The sequence below is a fragment of the Amblyomma mixtum genome, chromosome 2 (assembly GCF_055824585.1).
Source record: "Amblyomma mixtum isolate Tamu chromosome 2, ASM5582458v1, whole genome shotgun sequence".
Lineage (NCBI taxonomy): Eukaryota > Metazoa > Arthropoda > Arachnida > Ixodida > Ixodidae > Amblyomma > Amblyomma mixtum.
In genome coordinates this window covers 104,274,171-104,293,285 of record NC_143013.1, presented here as the reverse complement: position 1 = coordinate 104,293,285, position 19,115 = coordinate 104,274,171, and the positions used below count along the sequence as shown (strand labels likewise).

At 45.6% G+C, this 19,115-nt stretch overlaps 1 protein-coding gene across 1 annotated transcript in view; it reads left to right on the top strand.

Annotated features, from left to right (window-relative positions):
* LOC149360368 (phospholipid-transporting ATPase ABCA3-like) overlaps positions 1-19,115 on the top strand; it is an 80,747-nt gene that overhangs the window by 49,532 nt on the left and 12,100 nt on the right. The window contains exons 15-21 of the mRNA XM_089572301.1: positions 476-791; positions 3,556-3,709; positions 6,380-6,505; positions 11,826-12,083; positions 16,598-16,855; positions 17,779-17,780; positions 18,004-18,153. Of these exons, the coding sequence (XP_089428427.1) occupies positions 476-791; positions 3,556-3,709; positions 6,380-6,505; positions 11,826-12,083; positions 16,598-16,855; positions 17,779-17,780; positions 18,004-18,153 (1,264 nt within the window). The remainder of the gene's footprint in view (positions 1-475; positions 792-3,555; positions 3,710-6,379; positions 6,506-11,825; positions 12,084-16,597; positions 16,856-17,778; positions 17,781-18,003; positions 18,154-19,115) is intronic.

Sequence of the window (19,115 nt, the reverse complement as noted above, 5' to 3'; positions counted from 1 at the left end):
CCTTTCGAGCTTCCCGCAAAGACAAATGCAATCTCGAAGGAAGCAGCAACACACGCATTTTTTTCCCCGGTAACGTAGCTTTGTTATACTGGCAACATTTTCCCCAAAATTGGAACTCAATGTTGCAATTTTTTTTTTGCCATTGTTACTTGCGCATTGCAACTTACTTCATATAGCTTCCTGACTCGGGTTCCACAAAATTTTACTGCAATGCACTGCCTGCTGGGAATATACTGAACGCAAAGTAAGGGCCGACGCCCTGTGTTAGACTCGTGGTCGGCGCATATTTGCTATGTCGTCCCATCGGTGCATTTGGTGTAAAGCTTTGAAAATAGCAGGAACCCTGTACCGCCATTTTTGACGAAAGCTATCGTCACTCCCATTGTGTCTACCATACCTTTCTGAAGAAGCAGCGTGTGGGACTTCCATCATGGTAAGTGATTACGTGGCCCACTTTTTGTGCACCTACGCGCAGGGATGTGCTGTGGTACAACGGGCAGATCCAACACACGGCACCGCTGGTGATGCGTCTGTACAACACGGCGCGACTGCGAAACATCACCGGCGTGAAGACGGCAGAGTTCGTCTTCGAGGTGTCCTCGCGGGGCGCCGAAGAGCGCCACCTGCTGGGCGAGGGCGAGGAGGTGGGCCTGGAGAAGGAGCAGATCAGCAGCCAGAACACGTACCGCACGGTGCTGCCCAAGGTGCTCCGCTCCATCTTCTTCCCCCTGGTGTCCAGCCTCATGTGCAGCAACTTCGTGCTGTTCCCGACAGCCGAAAGGGCGCTGAGGGTGCGTCCTTTCTTTCATTCAGTTTTCCTGAACAACCGCATTGTCGGAGGCCTTCACAGTTTGCGGTGTAGCTGTAGCTATAGCAGGACGGCACAAGTGGCCTCCGAATATGCATAACGTCACCCACATGAAGATAAAATGTTGTGTTCTGACCAATGCAATGCTGCAGGGCTGTATTCATCTGTGGTCGATGAGAATCAGCCGCCTTTGGTCACATGATACTGCTCTTTGTCGCTTGGAATGTCTGCCCTTCTGCGCTGGCAGGACGATTTTTTTTACGCTTGTAACATCCTGGTATTACAGAAATCACATTTACACTGATAGGCGCACAAACACTTTACGAAAATATTCGGTCAGGTTTGGCGCACAGACCATTGTAGCGTGACAGCTCCGCAGCCCTAGGTGCTCACGAAGTTTGCTTGTTCTTCACCCCGACTATTTCCTATGCCTTCAGAGAATTCAACTCGAAAGGATTAGCGTTGACTGTCAGATGGAAGAATGCATTGATTTTTTATAACGATGGGAAAATGTGAGGCCGATCCTGTAGTAGGCATAGTTTGTCATTGCGAATATTTGAATGCACAAGTACATGGCAGACATTCTTCGCGATTATATAGGTGCCTCCCAAAATAAAGCTGAGCACACTAGCGGAAGACAGCTTGGATAGCGGAGCGCTCTAGCATCCCGTGCTTTTGCGTATTGCGTGGATGCATTTGACGCGCCCAGCTCACCGGTGCTACGCTTTCGATGTTCGCTTTATTAGCGAACCTGGCGAAGCAGCGCAATTTTCCAGACTCGTGCTCCATTTACTTTAGGGGCACCTGCACACTCTTTGTCAGGAATTCCGGAGAAACTTAAGTTCCACCGCAACGGTATGATGCTGTAGCTTTAGTGGCACCTTTCAGCGGCCTGATGTCCTCTGCACATCACTAGGGAGACGCAAACACTTAGCGGCCTTCCATTGCTAGCGCAAGCCGCATCTTGCAGCCATTATTTGGCGCAGCGGCGCTCCGCAGCGCGTCTTAATTCTGGTGGCCGCCGTATGCCGATGCCTCTGCACCTGTCACTTGCGCCACGCCAGGTGACCAATCTGAGATCTTTCGCTCACGGCCCCCGCAGAAGACATCGCTTTTACAGCGACGCGGGACTCATAAGCTGTCGCTTAAATTATAGCCCAAGGTGTTTGCTTCCCTATCCATGCTCTCAAGTTAGCACGCTCAGAAGTGCTCAGCTCAAGATAGTTTTGAACGACATCTCTCTGTTTCAGGATATCTGAAGTTTATCACAACCCAAAAGCAAACAGGGTAGCCTGTATATTTTCGAAAAAGGATGCACCTAAACAAACAAATGACGGTGTCCGCCCTCTCTAATAGGGCCACATGATTTGCGTCGCATTTGATGCGATGTTGCCCGTACAGAAATTTGTGAATTTTGCGATAGCAGTGAGCGATATGGCTGCTGAGACAATAAGAGGGACATTGACTTCAACTGAGAAGCCGGTAGAAGCGTTCACTTGCGCAAAGAATATTATTTGCGGTGGAACGACAGAACTTCGTGCGAGAAATCTATTTTTGTTTGAAAGAACTTCCTTTCTTCTGAGCGAAATTAATCTTCAGGAATGGGGCGGGTGTGCGTTCCAACGCTATTTCTGGAGTAAGCCGCTAGGCAGGCAGTTGACGCGTCACGCTTCCTGGCCTGAGCGTTCACCAAGGCAGTGCTCGAACCTTGGCGTCATCGAAGCGAGCTTTAGTGCGCTATCACTAAAACCCCAATCTCAGATTCTGCCAATTTTTATTCCTCCGAAGCTTCTGAGCGGTAGACCACCTGCCACCGCAAAACACCTTATGGCCGCGAATGGGTTTCGAACCCGCGGTGGCGTCAACAGATCAGCTTTGTTGGCATCTACATTAGACCACTACTTAATCGCCGGAGTCGAACACCCCGCGTGTTTCACTGCCAGTTTCTCGCGCTGTGGTTTGGATGTCGTCGTAATTATTAAAATCCATCCGTGCGCAATGTATCCCAGAACACGCCGCTATCAAAATTGGCCTGTCAAACCGAGCCTCGAACCGAAACTGAAGTCAAAGCCGAAGGGCTACTGCACCTAATTTGCATTTACCTAACAACGCTGAATTGTCCGCCATTTTTTTCTTGTCCTAAAGCTTTCTACGAGTCCTAGGTGCTTAACTTCCTTGAAAAAGTTGTCATAGTTTCAGGTCTCCTCTACTTATGCTGCCGCAAGCTCGAAAGCAAGGGAAAGATAATTCCGAAACTTCGTTATGACTCCGCTATCAGTTTACTGTCTTTGTGAGGAGACCAACATATTCAGCACTGCTCTACATTCGTCGTAAGAGAAAAACAAGGTTATGATGTGAAAGTTAAGAGCAGCGCTCACCTTCCGGAACCATGCTACTCATCCCAGGTACTTTGTTTGGAAGGAAAAGCACCTTCTGGTTTCTGTCGAAAACGCCATAGGCTGCCGCCTCACGAAAGCACGAATGTTTAATAAGACAAAAGGCACTTAAACAACACTCCCCTAATGCCAACAGCTGTGCTCAGTTGATGTATCGTTATGACTGAATTGCTTCAAGAGCTGCGGTGAGTGTGAATTACGAACGTGTCCTTGAACGGCACCACTAGCCTGAGTGTTCTCATTAATGGGGAGACGGGCTACATCATGGACGTTGTCTTTCTCTCCTTTTCATGCTTTGTTGCCAGACGATTCAGGTGAATACTTGACTCTTTTTGTCTTACTGCGATGCAGGTAAAGCACCTGCACATGATCGCTGGCATGGGGCCACTGCTATACTGGATCTCGAACTTCGTTTTTGACTTCATGTTTTACATGGGAACAGCCATGTTCGTGCTCCCTCCCCTAAGCCTTATACCTTACACACCGCTGGCCACTGAAGACTTCCGTGAGTCATAACGCACTTTCCTTCTCTCATAATTAGCTGGTGCATTTGCTTTAAAACCAATTAACTCCTGTTACAAAAGATGTTATTTATGCCAAACAAGATATTGCTAACAGAGAATTGGGCCTTCTTCAAGTAGCACTCAGTCATTTATTAATAGTCAACGGCCCTTACAAGGCCTTCTCACCCAGGCGACATAAACAACATAGCTATGCAATAATGCCATGAAGACATTTCGGACCATTCTTCACCATCTGGGTGACAAATAATTGAATTGCAGGAAAATTAAACTAAAAGCGCTTTTATGTGTCTGTGAAAAGTACTTTTGAAATGTACTCTCATATTTGAACAGCGAAAAGTATTCTTATGATTGCGCAATAAAGGGAAACCACAGCGCAAAGATTTAAAATTCGCAATTACTTAGTAAAACTGTAAAAGTGCAACAAAAGCAGTAACAACACAACAAATGTACTCATAATCACATTAAATACGTTAATTTCTCCACCGGTGGTGTTGGTCTACATTTTTATGCACTTGAAACTCGCCTTAATTTTTAGTCTTTCTCTTCATTGTTACTTCCATGCGTATAATTCTGCAACAGTCTCCAATTTTTCAGTTTCAAAGAACAGTCTGTAGTCACTCTGGTCACCATTCACTTCCACTGATATTGAAAAAAAAAACAATACCGAAAGAAAACTGGCCTTATAGCGCAGAAAAGACAAAGCAAGGCAGCACATGTTACAGAAATGCATTGCAGGCGTGATATGCACGGTTTTGGCTTTTGTAAACAAACATGGGTGCTGATACTAGCTGCTGCAAAGAGCTTCCGTTATCCATGGTGCGGTGTTTGAAAAGATTTTTGCTAGTGCGGACGACGCCTGTCCAGCAAGATTTGATAAGGCAGCGCGGCAAGCAAAGCATTGCGCCCTTTGTTTGTTAAGGGGGCTGTGCACATGACGCGCCAGCTTTCGCTGCTTCTCTGCAAACAGGGTGTGTTCTGGGGCTAAATAGTAGTGCTGCCAGAAGAAACGCACATGATGACGTTATAACGGAAACACATTGGGTATTGAAGAAATCATAACTTAACCTCATGGGTGAACGGCTCACTGGAACACCACGAAACCTCAGGGTTGCTCCGGATATTAAAACGCATTTAAATTCATTTATTACCGCTTTAAGCATGTAAGCGTCGATCAATAGGATGGCGAAAAAATGCTTTGATGAGCCGACAAGAAACCATAACTTACGATGGGTCTGTTTTACGGCAAACTATTTCAAGGAACATTAGTTTGTGGCAGCATGCGCTTTTGTTAACACTACCATGTTTGTCATGAAACCGACGTTTTTTGTTAGGCCTAGGAGCGGCAAGTCGAACAAAATCAAAATAGGCGAATTTTATCACAGATACAATTTGTAACAGGCAACATAAGGTGGAGCGAAAGCACTGTGAATCGTTAGCAGCCACGGTCGTGCCAAAAAACCCAGATGAAGCATACACTCTGAAGAGAGGGCCTCGCTTCCGAGCTCTTTGTCCCTTGTGCAACCGCCCGTCATAGCTACGCCGATGTGTCGCTGCGCCTGTGCATGCCACGGAAAGATCGTCGTGCATGTTCGTCTCTTGTAGGCTGGACATTACTTCTCGCTAATTGTTTGTGTTGACCACCTCTACCTATATTTTCGGGTGCAACAAAGGAGCCAGCCATCATCGAAACCAAGGAAAGCATGAGGGATTGTTTTGGATTTTAACTTTTGCATTAAAGAAAATTTTTGATTTTAACCTTTGGTGTTCATTAAATGGAAATTAGTTGTGTAATCACTTATGGCTGAAAAGAAATTCATTACAAAATAGAAATAAACTAGATGCCTCCAGTGTCATCGGAACGCATAGCCGCCGTAGTTCACTCGGTACAGCCCGTATGTGACATACCTACATCATGGGTTCGGACACCACTGGCGACATGTGGATCTTTCTATTCTTCTTTATTAATTACTTTTCACCAGTAAAGTAACTGCAGTATCAAGTTTCTAATAATCAACATCACATATTAAAAGAGTATTTCTCAATATCTTCCTAAATTTCAATGACTGTTGGCTGCTTTAATATCATGCCTGCCACAACGATTTCCTTAATTTTCTGTTCTTATCTGACCAATATTTTCCTGTAGACATTTGCAGAATGCTTTGGTAATCAGAATAAACCAGGTATTTCTGGCTGATTTGTGCCGCCTTATGCGTGCTATTAAGTAACCATGATTCAAGCAATGGGATGACCTTCTTCACTGCTTCAAACCTTCCGACGTGACCGCGGGAAATAAAAAGTTCAGTATATGTAAAGGGATGCAACCTTAACTCCAGATGTTGTCTTCCCAGTAGGGATGATCCTTCGAGCGCTGTTGACTGGCACAGTTTATGCCGCTCAGTTTTCACCTAAATGTCTCCATAACGAATGACGAAATGAAAAATTGTGCTCTTTAAGTGTTTACCAAGTAAAACTTTCTAGAGAAGGATTACGACAAAGCAAAGTCTATCATTTCACTGCTAAGTTTTTTGAACGGGCTTACACTGTTTCGCGAATAGCTATAACGCAGAAGTCTATTACGCGAATCAAAAGTCCGTTTTCACAAAAATGCGTCCCCTCAACGCACGTTCTTTGTGTTTGAATTTCTTTCACAGAACTGATCTTCCATCTGAATCTCCTTCATGGCTACGCGGCGCTTCCGATGATCTACATCTGCTCCTTCATGTTCGACAATCCCGTCTCCGCGTATTCAACGCTCGTCATCCTGACATTTATTTTCTGTAAGCTTTTCGAAAGTGTCTCTCTCGTGCTGCTGAATATGAGGCTCCCGTGAAATTTTATGAATAACCTCAGCCAGCGTGCATAAGAATGGAGAATAAAGTAACCGCAGACGGGGTCTAGGCGCCGCGCTAGGCTGTACGAAAGTATTGACGCGATGACCCCAATTATTCAGCGCGGCCAGGTTATTATCTCTCATGATGGCGTTAACAGCCACAAGGGCCCAATTCTGGCTATGCGATTCTGCCGTGGCCAAATTTTTAATCGGCGAAAGTAGCCTTAGTGATGGTGCGTAACGTCCCAGCAGAGCACGAATTGTCACTGTCTGCTGAAGGTGGCCCAATCTCTGCATTTTTGTGACAGTTTCATGGAAAGTCAACGAATAACTTAGCTGATCAGAGATATACGGGCAGAAAACGTCAGGTAGAATTATTCATGTGGAATAGTAAGTGAGCCTAATGTCATTCGCAGTCGTCACGCCTACAAAATAATGTTAAACGGGTGAAGTAAAGTACACCCGCCTTGCAAAGCAATGTGCTTTTGTACTCTACATTTTTTACTTACTTCGCCTTTCCGATAACATCCTGTAGTGACCACATTAACATGTTAATCCTGGCAATGCATTGTGACTGGCGCGAAATCTTGCAAAAACAAAAATATAGAGTGAAAGAAAACTACGAAGAATATACGCGATACTGTCAATAAGACAGTTTGAAATAAGAATAAGAGCCGCCGTTAACCCCTGAGTTTCAGCGTAAAGCTTTTTGCCCTTTATGCCACCCGACCATTGAGTGAAATGAGAACACCTGTGAAGCTATGGGCATAGCTGGACCGTCCATTTCACCGGCAGCCGCCGCGGTGGCGCTCGGCTGCTGGCCCGGATGATGCGGGTTCTATCCCGGCCGCGGCGGTCGCATTTCGAGGGCGGCGAAATGTAGATGCCCGTGTACCGTGTGATCTCAGTGCACATTAAAAAATTCCAAGGTTGCCGAAATTTCCGGAGCCCTCAGCTCATAGCCTGAGTCGGTTTGGGATGTTCAATGCGATAAACCATAAATCATTTCAGCCGACATCTAAAGTCCATCTAAGGCATATAGAGGCAAGGCATCTAAAGGTGTGCACAGCCAAAGCACACCTATGTTTGAGGAGGAATGGCGTCGTGCCGAAAGTTGTGGAGCGCGGCTCAGCGGAGCGCTAAGCGAGTCGCAAAGGTCAGAGCCTCTAAGTCTGTGAAGAGGGCCCACTACAACGGCGTCCGTTACCGTTTTCGTGACTTTAAGTGATACAGCCTAACACCATATTAGTTTTTACGTGACAGCGTAAGTGCCCGGTGTCGCTGAAAATCCGGTGTCGGCGTGTTTGAAAAATCCGGATTGGTCGCAAATCTGTTCTGTCACCGTCTCCTGCCGGAGCCGACCAGTGAGGCTTGTATATCCGACACTCATGCTACGCCACGCAAGTATCGATCTGTGGCTCAAGCTTCAAAAGCATGCAGTGTGAGAAGGGGGGCCGGTCGGAGACGCGACGTTCGCCACCACTACGAAGATCGCGCACTGACGACAAGGCGTAAGGTAGATGTGAGGTGCGCGAAGACTCCGAGGTGCTGGCTCGAAAAGATGATTCAATAAAAACAGTTATGCATTTCACGCGAGCAGCTAGCGCTGACGTTCCCCGGTTGAGGGGATCAGCGTCAGTTTTTTTCTTGCTCCCTCATAAGTTTGTATCTTACACAACTAAATACAGGTCAGCAAGAAATAGAGACACAGAATCACTGGCATACTTTTCTTGTACAAACACCTTCCAATAGTTTCCAATTTTCCCCGTACCCAGTGGAACCAGCTACGATCATCCATATCTGTCACTGATGCTTCAGAACTGCTTCTCCTTTACTCGATTTCTGCCTTGATGTTATGTTTTGTATTTTTTATTTCCTCTCAATAGTTTCAGGACCCTTCACTGGACGGTGAAGCATGTTGAAAAACAAGGCTTACTAAACATTTGGCAGAGCTGCATTAAAACTAGTACAAGTTTGATATCAGTGACTGGCTAATCGCGCAGACGCCACTGCGCATGCGCACGTCGCTGGGCCGGACAGCGTTTTTGCGGAGCGTGGCTTACGCCCGCTGGGAAGCCCTCTCCAGCGGAGCGATAGGTAGCGCGCGAGCGTGCGTAAGAGCACGCGGTCTTGTATGGGTATTCAAGATGGCAGCCTCTTTTGTGCATCTAAAACGCACCATTTACCCAATGAATAACTATAAACTCAGAATATACCTTTACTAAATAGTTTCAGCGCATTATTAGCTGGTTTAATTGATATTCTTTTCACTCTAACTCGAATTGTGACCTATAGGTGGAGCAGCAGAGCAATTCGACTCTAGTCCGCTCGACAAGACGGGCGATCCGCCCGGCTAAAACTATTTTCTCGCGCGCGTCTCCGCTGGTGTATCCGCTCGCTGGCTCCGCCCCGCTAGCCGTAAAAACGCTCAGCTAAAACTGCCTAATTCCAGCCACAGAGGAGGCAAGCAGCACAATGTGTGGCAGCTTTGGTGAGCGAGACGTAAAATGCAGTGGTTGTGTGTGCAGGGGGGTCAGTCGAGGCACCCAGGCCGAGGCCAGGAACAAAACACTGGACATTGGGATATTAAAGGAGCCTAGGATGCCATAGACAGCAACTTCCACGAAGACAAATAAAACTTCGACGAGTAAAAGAACTACAACTAAACGGAGACATCTGCACTCATCAAATTGCAAACACTGCGACCGGGCTCACATTTATGAATACACCCTGCGGAGCACAATGTGATAGGCTCAGAGCGAAAGCAAATGTTCCTATACTGTTTCTTAAAATGACCTTTAGCATAAGTGCCCTTCATACAAAGCCACTAAACGGAACAAGAACTAAGTGATGATTGGGGAGCAACCAAGCTGACTTCCTTCCTATGTCGGTGTGATCATTTAACTGCAATCACAATTTACGACGTTAGGATTCCTTCCAACGGTACTGGGCTTCTACTTTCTCGTAAAGAAATTCTTCTACTCTGGGACGTCATGTCATGCAAAATTTGGAAACTACGCAAGCGTACTAATTAACTTTTCAAGTATGATATCGATGACTGATTGTTTTAGTCTTCGCTTGGCTTCATGTCGCTTCCCCTGCACGCGTTTTTTGTTGTGTGCCGGCGTAATAAAGGTTGGAAGGCACACAAAATTTTCAGTCCCCGTAGACATTTAAGAGAGATGCGTGACTTTATTGCCAGTGTGTCGGCAGCGCTTCGTGGGAAATTTTTACAAAACATACTTGCTCGTAGCATTTCCCCATTCTTCCATCCCATTTGCGTTCAGTACCGAAAAATGTTTCAACCTGCAGTATAGCTCATCTTTATCGATCGCAACTTCTTCGCTTTCTAATTAAGCACTTGAAGAAATTGTTGCGGTGATGTAATTGAAGTGAACATAAAGTGGGGCCCGCCTCACTGTAGTGTTCGTTTTGTGTTGTTGTGCCTGAGACTGGCTCCTAACTGGACAGTGCTTTTGCTAGAGGCTCTTGAATAATCGCGATTTTCCAATGCAAAGAGACATAACAAAACCAGAAGTGTCATGCTCATAGGTGGCTGGAGCTTAAGTGCCTAAGAGATTAATTGCACTGTCGAGGCCTTATGAAAATGTGTTATTGAGCCGCACAGTTTCATCGAAACCGATGGATCCCCGCTCTCTCGATATACTCGATCCAACATCAAAGTGCTTATAATGCCTTTAGTGAAAAATGAGAAAGGAGTTTTCCTCACGCTCGTGCAGATCAGCAGAAGACTCCTCGTTCGAAATTGTCTGAAACCTGAAGAACTTTTGGCACTAGGCGGTCTACACACTGTATAAACATTAGATATGGTTGATCGCTATACCCAAAGCAAATGAAATCCGTTACGCAACAGAGAAAACAAAAACTGGGCTCGCCTTTTTTGCGAAAACAGCGGCATTGAAGGTATTTTGCAGCACTGCTGCTATGGTTCATTCTAATAAAACAATGTCAACATCCTACGTTCTTAAGAGTTTATTGATGACAACGCAGTTCCCACTTTTCGATTCTTTAGCATTGCTTCATTATTGTTGTCACTATTCCTAACTGATAGTGGTACTTTGACATGATGGTTCGTTTACTTCTCCGAATTTTATCACATCACAGCTTGTTCACTGAACGGAGCGCAAATTTACAGTTTCACAAGTGACACGAATAATCGAAGAAATGCTGGGTCCATGCCAGCAATGAACTAAAGGCGACGATTTTCAAACCTCGCTTCTTCAGTTAACAATGCGTGTCAAATAACCCGAAAATATTGAATCAAGCGCTTTCCTACCACTGTCTCCAGCGTCATTTCTTGACTACTTTTCCTGCATATTCGAGTTTACACTGGTCCGGCAAGGGGGCGCTAGACTGCGGCGCGTAGAGACGGCTCTGGGAAACTCCGCGCGGCGCAGGAGACAAGATTGTGTAAAGCAAGGCCTAAGCCGGAGTACAACCATCGAACGAACTGTTCGTCCTGCTCTAATTCCACATCATGTATGCATACATTTAATAGCAAAATTGACAACCTTCAGTGCCGAGAAGGCTCCGAAAATTCTCCTTTCCGCGCCTGAAAACTGCAGCCATCAGACAGCCGAGCCGTATTAACAAACACGTGACCGTAATCTGAAGAATCAAAGGGGTGAGCTTGCCAAATAGCGCTCCTTAGTTACATCTCAACACGGAACAAGAATCCGTCCCTCACAAAGCTCATACCAACGCTCTCCTCACCTAATGCTCGTCAGCTTCGGGTGGCGTTACTCAGCTCACTATCTTAATTAACTGCACAGAGATCAGGGCAGACACAGAACACATTCTGTGCTCATGTAACAATGCCATTACCTCTCCTTATTTCCCTTACCTTCCTCCTCCTCCATGCAATGCTTGGCTCCACTCGGGCTCGGAAGATCTGCCCAGCTCTTGGAGTATTATGGATGCGGCTTCACCACAGCGCAGAAGCTCATTTCGCTAAGCGCAAGGAAGTGGTGTGACGAGCACCGCGAATGCGTTAAAAAAAAAAAAGCTTTCTCCTCTCCCTAGGCTGTAGCCAGGCGCTCAAATCGGCATTATGAATGAATGTAGGTTGCCCATTCAACGATATTTTGGTTCTTTTTGCAAGTTCTTTGTTTTGTGCCCTTTGTGGACATGAATCATGGATATTTGGGCTACCTGCCTTTGAATCTCTCGTTACGGATAGAGCTTGGACTGTAGGCTGTGGCCAAACTTGCACCGGTACTTTTGCATGGTCCTCGCATCCTCGACAGCGTCCGGCGGCTGCCTGGGCTCTGTGTTCCTGGAGCACTACGCCAGTGATGAGCACAGCACGGTGCTCAAGACGATCGTAAAGTTGGCGCTACAGCTACTGCGGCTTCTGCCCTCGCACTCGTACTCGCGAGGCATGATGAAGATCATCCAGCTGGCCAGGGAGAACACGCTCTGCCGCGCAGGGGGCCTTCAACTCGAGAGCCGCTGCCATGCCAAGGAAGTCGAGAACAGACTCTCCCTGGCGCGGTGCTGCCAGCGTAAGTCTCCCGAGAGATGTGTGGCCAGTGCACTGGGGGCTATATACCGCGGCAAAATTCATTACTATCGTCTTCCTAGAAGCAGTAGTGAAACGAGCGTATAAAATAGGCACGAAGGTAAGCAGGCTTGAGCAGAACGTTCGAGCTGTGTGCTGCGGAGGAAATGAAGTAAAATATTAAGGTGCTTAACTAAAGGCGAAGTGATGGTGCCAGCACGAAATGCATGTCTACTCAGCTTCGCTACACCGGAAGTACTACCGTGGAACCTAATCCCTCTTTTAGAATTTGACTTGTTTTCCTTGGCAGGGCACCACTGGAGCGCTCTAGGCAAATGTTGTCACCTCTGTGCTCCTGATGTTCATTAACTTGTCTCCAGCAGAATGATCTGTTATTGTTAGTGAACTGATCTGGTCTGCGTGACTTCAGATACATAACCACAAGCGACACGCAGAGCAGAAGTTTTAGGAAATACTCTGAACGAGAGGAAGACAGCTTAACGCAGCGTTAGTCGACAAAGAAGATTACGAGTACCGAGCGGCGTTCCGTGAATAAATTCCGTCCACATGCGGGAAAAAAATCAAGTTCATGCCAGGCTTATTGCTGTTCACTGTGTTTTACGCGCCTTCGTCACTCCCGTTGAAGCTTCGTGTCAGTCAGTTTTAATGGGTAGGTAATAAAATGAGAATAACTGCCATTCAGACTAGCCTGTCGAAACATCTTCCAAGTAAATGCGCTCTAACGTTAAAACCATGATCTTTGAAGATGACTGGGTAGTAGCCAATGTTAATTTCAATTTCGGTTATTTCTGTTTGCAGAAGCTCTCATGTCATTCCTAATGACCGAGCTATAGATGGAAAGATCGGAGTGACATGACCGCTGTCCTCGGGAAAGACTTGCGGGAATCTGACAAGAAGCACGAATTCAAAACACTGCATGAGGAAGAACGGCGTGAACACTTTTGTAGGCTAAAAGGGGTTCTAACTCGCTGACTCGAGCAATTTTTCTATTGCCTCCATGCGCATTGTGAGTACAGGCTAGAGCGTTCTCCGAATGCTTATAGAGCGCTAGTCGTATTACTGGCGGGAACATACTTCACTGCAATGGAAGCGCATGTTTGCGCAATACACTCGGAAGAAGTTCGAGTGCAACATTCTGAGATCTACATAGTATATGACGACGATACCGAGATCGCGATGTAAAAAGGCTAAAACTCGCCACCTTGATTACTTTTATCTGGTCGAAAGCTTATAGGAGGCACAGAAAGCTTTAAGATTTATGAACCCAAAATATTGCGGAACAGTGTCCGGACCTCGTATTGACATCGCAGTGCCATAGGCGAATGCACTTCAAATGTCTTTCCAGACACGTGCGGTATAGGCAAGAAGTGTTCAGTGTTGGATAGGAAATTCTCAGGACTGATTTTACTTCTCATTTCTGATAAATAAGTTGGCAGCGTCAATGTTTATGCAATAATATACAGTGCTAATGCATGGGGCCACTAATCGTATGTAAAATGCATTGAAGCCTCGTTATAAGTCGACTGTTTATAACCAACTAATGGATATAATGAAGGCCCAGCTTGAAGGGACAACTAACGTGGTAGTGTTAACGGCTGCTTTCGGCAGATTGGTCTCCTCTTTGCCTTTCACTTCACAGAGCTACCCTATCTGTGATCTTATCTCTATCAGGAATCATTGAATTACTTTAGTCAAGGTCATTCTGCCAAATCGCAGGTGTCCTCATTCTACTCGTTGCGCAGCGGTGCAGCAGTTAAGCGATGCGCCACTGTCTCGCTGCCTGTTTAAAGCGAAGTTTAAGGCGCAGGTAAAGCATGTTTAAAAACAGGTGCCTGTAACCAGTGGTGCTTGTAAGGCCCAGGTTGCTGTTCCCGAGTGAACTCTCGCGACAAATAAGAGCCACCTGCCACGGCATGTAAGCTGTTGTGAGTAGCAGGGTGGTTATCTGGCAAAAGTGGCTCTTGGCTCACCTACTTTTTTCTCTCACAATGCTGACGCCGTATTTTCTGCCAAAATGAAACCGTAAGGCTGGCGCGCTATTAGTCATTCTTTATGCCGGCTCCCATAGAAGCCTATGAATATGGAATCTGGTCTCTCAGGAGAATTTTTTTTTCTACAGCAAGATGTAAAAATCCACAGCGGACAATTCGCGTTGAGTTCAATACTTTGTAACGGAGACCCATAATTCCGTACAAGTCCGATAGTCTAAAGTGAAATCGCCGCTCATAACCTACCCTGACGAGCACGAGCCCGCGTTTGCAGCGCTGACAATCCATTGATGCGTATAGGTAGCAAAATTATGGGCACGCGAGTTCTCGGAAGAACGTTTATTCTAGCTGTACCTGGCTATCAAATCGCGTAGCATTAATACTAGAGCATGAAACATGTATGTTTCGTGATACCTTCATAAATTTGAGGAGCTTGCCTTAGCTGAATGCGTTGGAAGAATTTTTTTCCGCTTACTGACATCCCGTAAACTTTTGCTTCCGATAGTACCTATACTAGCGATAGTACCTAGTACAGCTAGCTTGGCAAAGAAGTGTGCAAAGAAGTGGCAAAGAAGTGTGCAAAGTGTGCAAAGAAGAGCAGCTCGATTCATACTGTCCAGATATGCACGTACTGATTCTGTAACAGAGAGTTGTGTGTTCTCAGTTTACCACCTCTAGCCGAACGTCGCCGAGTAACCAGACTAAAATTTTTATTTCAGCTCTCAAGAAATTCCTTCAATATCAATAGCTCCCATTACTTGGTCCCAAAACAACTTACACATCTCAGAGCAAGCAATGAATACTGTTACCAAACCCCGAACCTACGCATTAATGTGTATGCTAATTCTTATTTTCCGAAGACGATAGCAGAATGGAATAATTTACCAGCATCTCTCTTACAGTCCAGTACATTAACAACTTTCGAAAAAGCAATCTCAACTTCGCACTAAAAAGTTTTTTTTTTCTTCTTTTTTGTGTGTGTGTGTGTGTCATACGCCTAATCAACTCACCTAAGGTGAAGGCCGGGAATGTAGAAATTTTTGTTGTTATTTTTTTCCTTTTCTGTGTGAAATAACTGTTTTTCAAGTTAATATTTATTAACACTGCTTCTGTATAAAAAGTGAAACATTACGCGGTAAGAAACGATTGTATAGATGAAGATTCACTTTGTATTTTTGTATAATCGTCGAAACCTTTTTGCTTTCCAAGTGTCACGCCCCACCACTGTAACGGCCTCACGGCCAACAGTATTTTCAAATAAAAAATAATGGATAGTACCTATAATGGTGTTGAAGGCTCCGCAGCGCACATCGGGACAGGCTACACGATCGTAATGTAAAATACATTATGGCATCTAAAGCTGCTTGCAAAGGAGAGTTGTAAACAAGGTCGCATGCCACTGTAACGAAACAACGGCTATAACAATGATATCCTGGATCTCCTCCCGGACTTTTATAATGTTTAACTGTAAAAGGATCGCCTTCTTGAGCGTGCTGCAAGAGCACTGATAGAAGGAAAAGGCATACTGTGCTGTCGAGCAGTTTGCGACTCCGTTATTATAGACCGTGGCCATATGTCTGCGCTTCTGTGCTAAATCCTGTGCGCAAGAGATGCATTGGCCCAGCGTAAACGCCTCAAGACGGTTGTAGGCGTCACTTAATTAACTCGCCAGAAACATTGCAAATGGCGTGAAGTGTAATCTTAGGTTTACAAAAAGAATACTGAAGATTGTCTGCATAATGCATTACGCAGACAGGGCTGCTCACTCGAAGCGTTAAGGAATGCAGTAACAATGTTCCTGGCGATTCCTAACAAAATAGCCGCCACTTGCGTCATACCCCGTCTGAGACGTCTGGCTGCGCCTGACGTTTATTGCGCGACTAACAACCGCGTCCCTCACACTCCCTCACGAGAAAGTGTTCGTCTTTGAATGCGTCACATAACATCCAACTTGCTGAATTTCACTAACACAGCTGTCGCGCTCAGAGCAGCGGATTTGATCGTCGAAAATCACGCAATTCGCAGCATTTACTCCTGATAGGCACGCCATGTATAGCAGCGTTTGGGCCCTGTCTCACGAGCTCGTTGTAGGAAATGCAGTCGCCTGGCACTGGCAGCTGAGGACAGTAAGACGCCTTCCGTACCATATCATATCGCACTCGATGTGCGCTGGCGTTGAAATGTGGTCCACAGTCGAGCCATCATTGATTGTTTGACGCCTATGAGGTTTCATTCACTGGTAAACGCTTCGCTGCTCTAGGCCATGTGTTCCGATCTAAAGAAATGTCTTAAGGAAGGCGCACCGAGGTTGAAAATGCCATCACTTCGGAATGCACCTCCGAATGATTTGTGTCACCTTCCACACTAAGCAGGTGCGTTCACTCTTGAAAATTATTGCGCCTGCGCGCTGATCACGAAAGCAACGCTATATTTAAATATCTGTTGCAAGTTCGCTGCCCAGTACTGTGGAGGGACTGTATCTGGACGAGGCTTCACCTCTCGCGCGCAGACCTTGAGTCCGCGGACCCGAGCCAGTTCGTCATCCAGCCGCTGGACGTACACCCCTACTCGGCCTACTACGAGTTCGTCACGCTGGGCGTCGTGGGGGCAGTGCTGTTCGCGTTGCTGCTCTTCATCGAGCGGTGGATCCGCAAGGTGGACCGGTCCCTGAGCTCGCTCGACCCTTCCGCATACAGGGATGACGTCTTCGCCGCCAAGCCCGCCCCGTCCCCCGTGGCGCTGGGCCTGGCCGGAAATAAGCAGGCCAGTATTTCTGCAAACATCCAGGCAATGATTTGCGCAGCAAATCTTCTTTAGGACATGCTTTTCTCTGCGGGTTTCACGACACAGATCTAACTGGCCCGTTCGCCGACATCACGGCGTGGTGATTATCGCCACCATCCGTGAATAACACACCCAAACCTCGAACTCCATGGGAGCACCCCCCCCCCCCCCCTCCCCCGTCGCAAGACTGCTTACTCCACCTCACCAATCCAACACTGTCAGCACTATGATTTCTCTACAGCTCCCTTATGACAGTAGTAATTCGAGTGTAGTAACATAACATGGCTAATAGGGAAATTAAAGGCGCGAAATCATTATTCTTATCGCAAGGTGTGTTAAAGACCTGTGATATGCGTGGTACGCCCGGTGTAAATATTATGGACTGTTCATGCCGAACACAGAATAAATATTTGTCAAGGAGTTGTGCATGTAACAATCGTCTCTACGCCGCCACGCGAGGGTTTTTCTTCGTGGTGGTTGTCTGGGAACCACCTCGGATCTTCAGACAGGAGTTAGTCTCAAATTTATTTATTTATTTATTTATTTATTTATTTATTTATTTATTTATTTATTTATTTATTTATTTATTTATTTATTTATTTGTTTATTTATTTATTTATTTATTTATTTATTTATTTATTTATTTATTTATTTATTTATTTATTTATTTATTTATTTATTTATTGTACACCTCAAATGCCCCAGAATAGGGGTATTACATGAGGGGGAACAATACACAAAATGAATCTGACATGAATGACATGGGGTTTAAGACAGAACATTTTTAATGGCTTTTTTTAAATGTACGGGGCTGGTGTGGAGTGCGGCTTCGGCAGTCATATTTACTCCAGTCATATTTATTCACGTTACCCCTATAGACCATCGCTGGGATAGGATTACAAAGAGAAGTTACATTTTTATAAGAGCAAGAGAAATGATAAAAAGTGTAATCAGAATACTTCATACCACAAAAGAAATAAAAACAAAACAAAAACAAAAATAATCACCACACATTTCCATTTCATATAATATTTTGAACATCGCCCCTTTTGTTCTGGTATTATTTTTCTTTTTATACTAAGAGCTCGGTAAATTTGTAATAAAACCTTCCTTACGCTGCAGTCTGAGAAGCAAATGGACAGCGACGTGATGATGGAGGACCAGTTGGTGGAGGGTCTGGTCAACGGTCAGCGGCCCGCCATGTATTCCCAGCCTGCTTTCATGGTCGTACATCGCCTGTACAAGGCCTACGGCTACGTTGAGAGCAATTCCGTGCTCCAGGCAAGTTTTCGCATGAACTCGCTGGAGTGCGGGATTGATGACCTATGACTTTCTATCCTGTCCTCGCTGTACCCTTCAATGCATCAAATGGATAGGAGAGAAATGAGAGGTTTAAATGCCTTGGAAGTTGTGGATGCTTCGAAGCAGCAAAATAACAGCACCGCTGGGCACTCAATAGGACTGTCAGAATGTGTGGTTCTTGGAACACGTTACGTAACTCTTCCCTACCCATGTCATTCCTCTACTTCCAATATATAACTCAACAACACGCTTGATATGAGGGCTCAGGGCAAGAGTTGCTTGCTATCTGAGGGCAGTATTTTTCTGGCGCTCTTATTTCTAAATATTATTGTCCGCTCGGAGTAATTGCATCTAGTGCTTGTATCGTCCATGCCGACAGGCAGTACAGAGCTCCTTGGTGGCCAGCAGGCATAACCTGTTGCTCAGTAAACTGATAGATTGTGAACCTGGCTATCAGCTGTAGGCTGTGGGGACAAAAGCAGAAATAAAGGTTTATTGGAAAATACAACAGCCTAGTGCCGAAATATGTCTAACGGGGCCACGTTTTTGAAAAAAATTTGAAGCAGTTTGTTGGAAAGGAGTTTGGTGCAATGAATAGTGGCAGAAAAGTATTAAGGTGGCAGGCAGGCTGAAAAAGATGAAAGGGAATTCTAGAATTCCAGTAAAAAAACACTCCCGTGAAATGCAAAACTCTAGTGGAGTGTTAGTCTCTTAACGGTAGCAGCCAGTGGTGCTCTATATGCGACAGAAGCCAGAACGCGTAAATGGTGCAGGTATTTGTATAATTAATTCATTTTACAAATTCTACCGATTGCAACACGAGTTGTGCAAGCGTAATTTATGTGGTATAACCGCACGACATGGCACAAGAAACCTTTCAGATTTACTTTCCACCTCTTTTACAAAGGATGGTGATATGGATTTAGAATACAAAGATACTG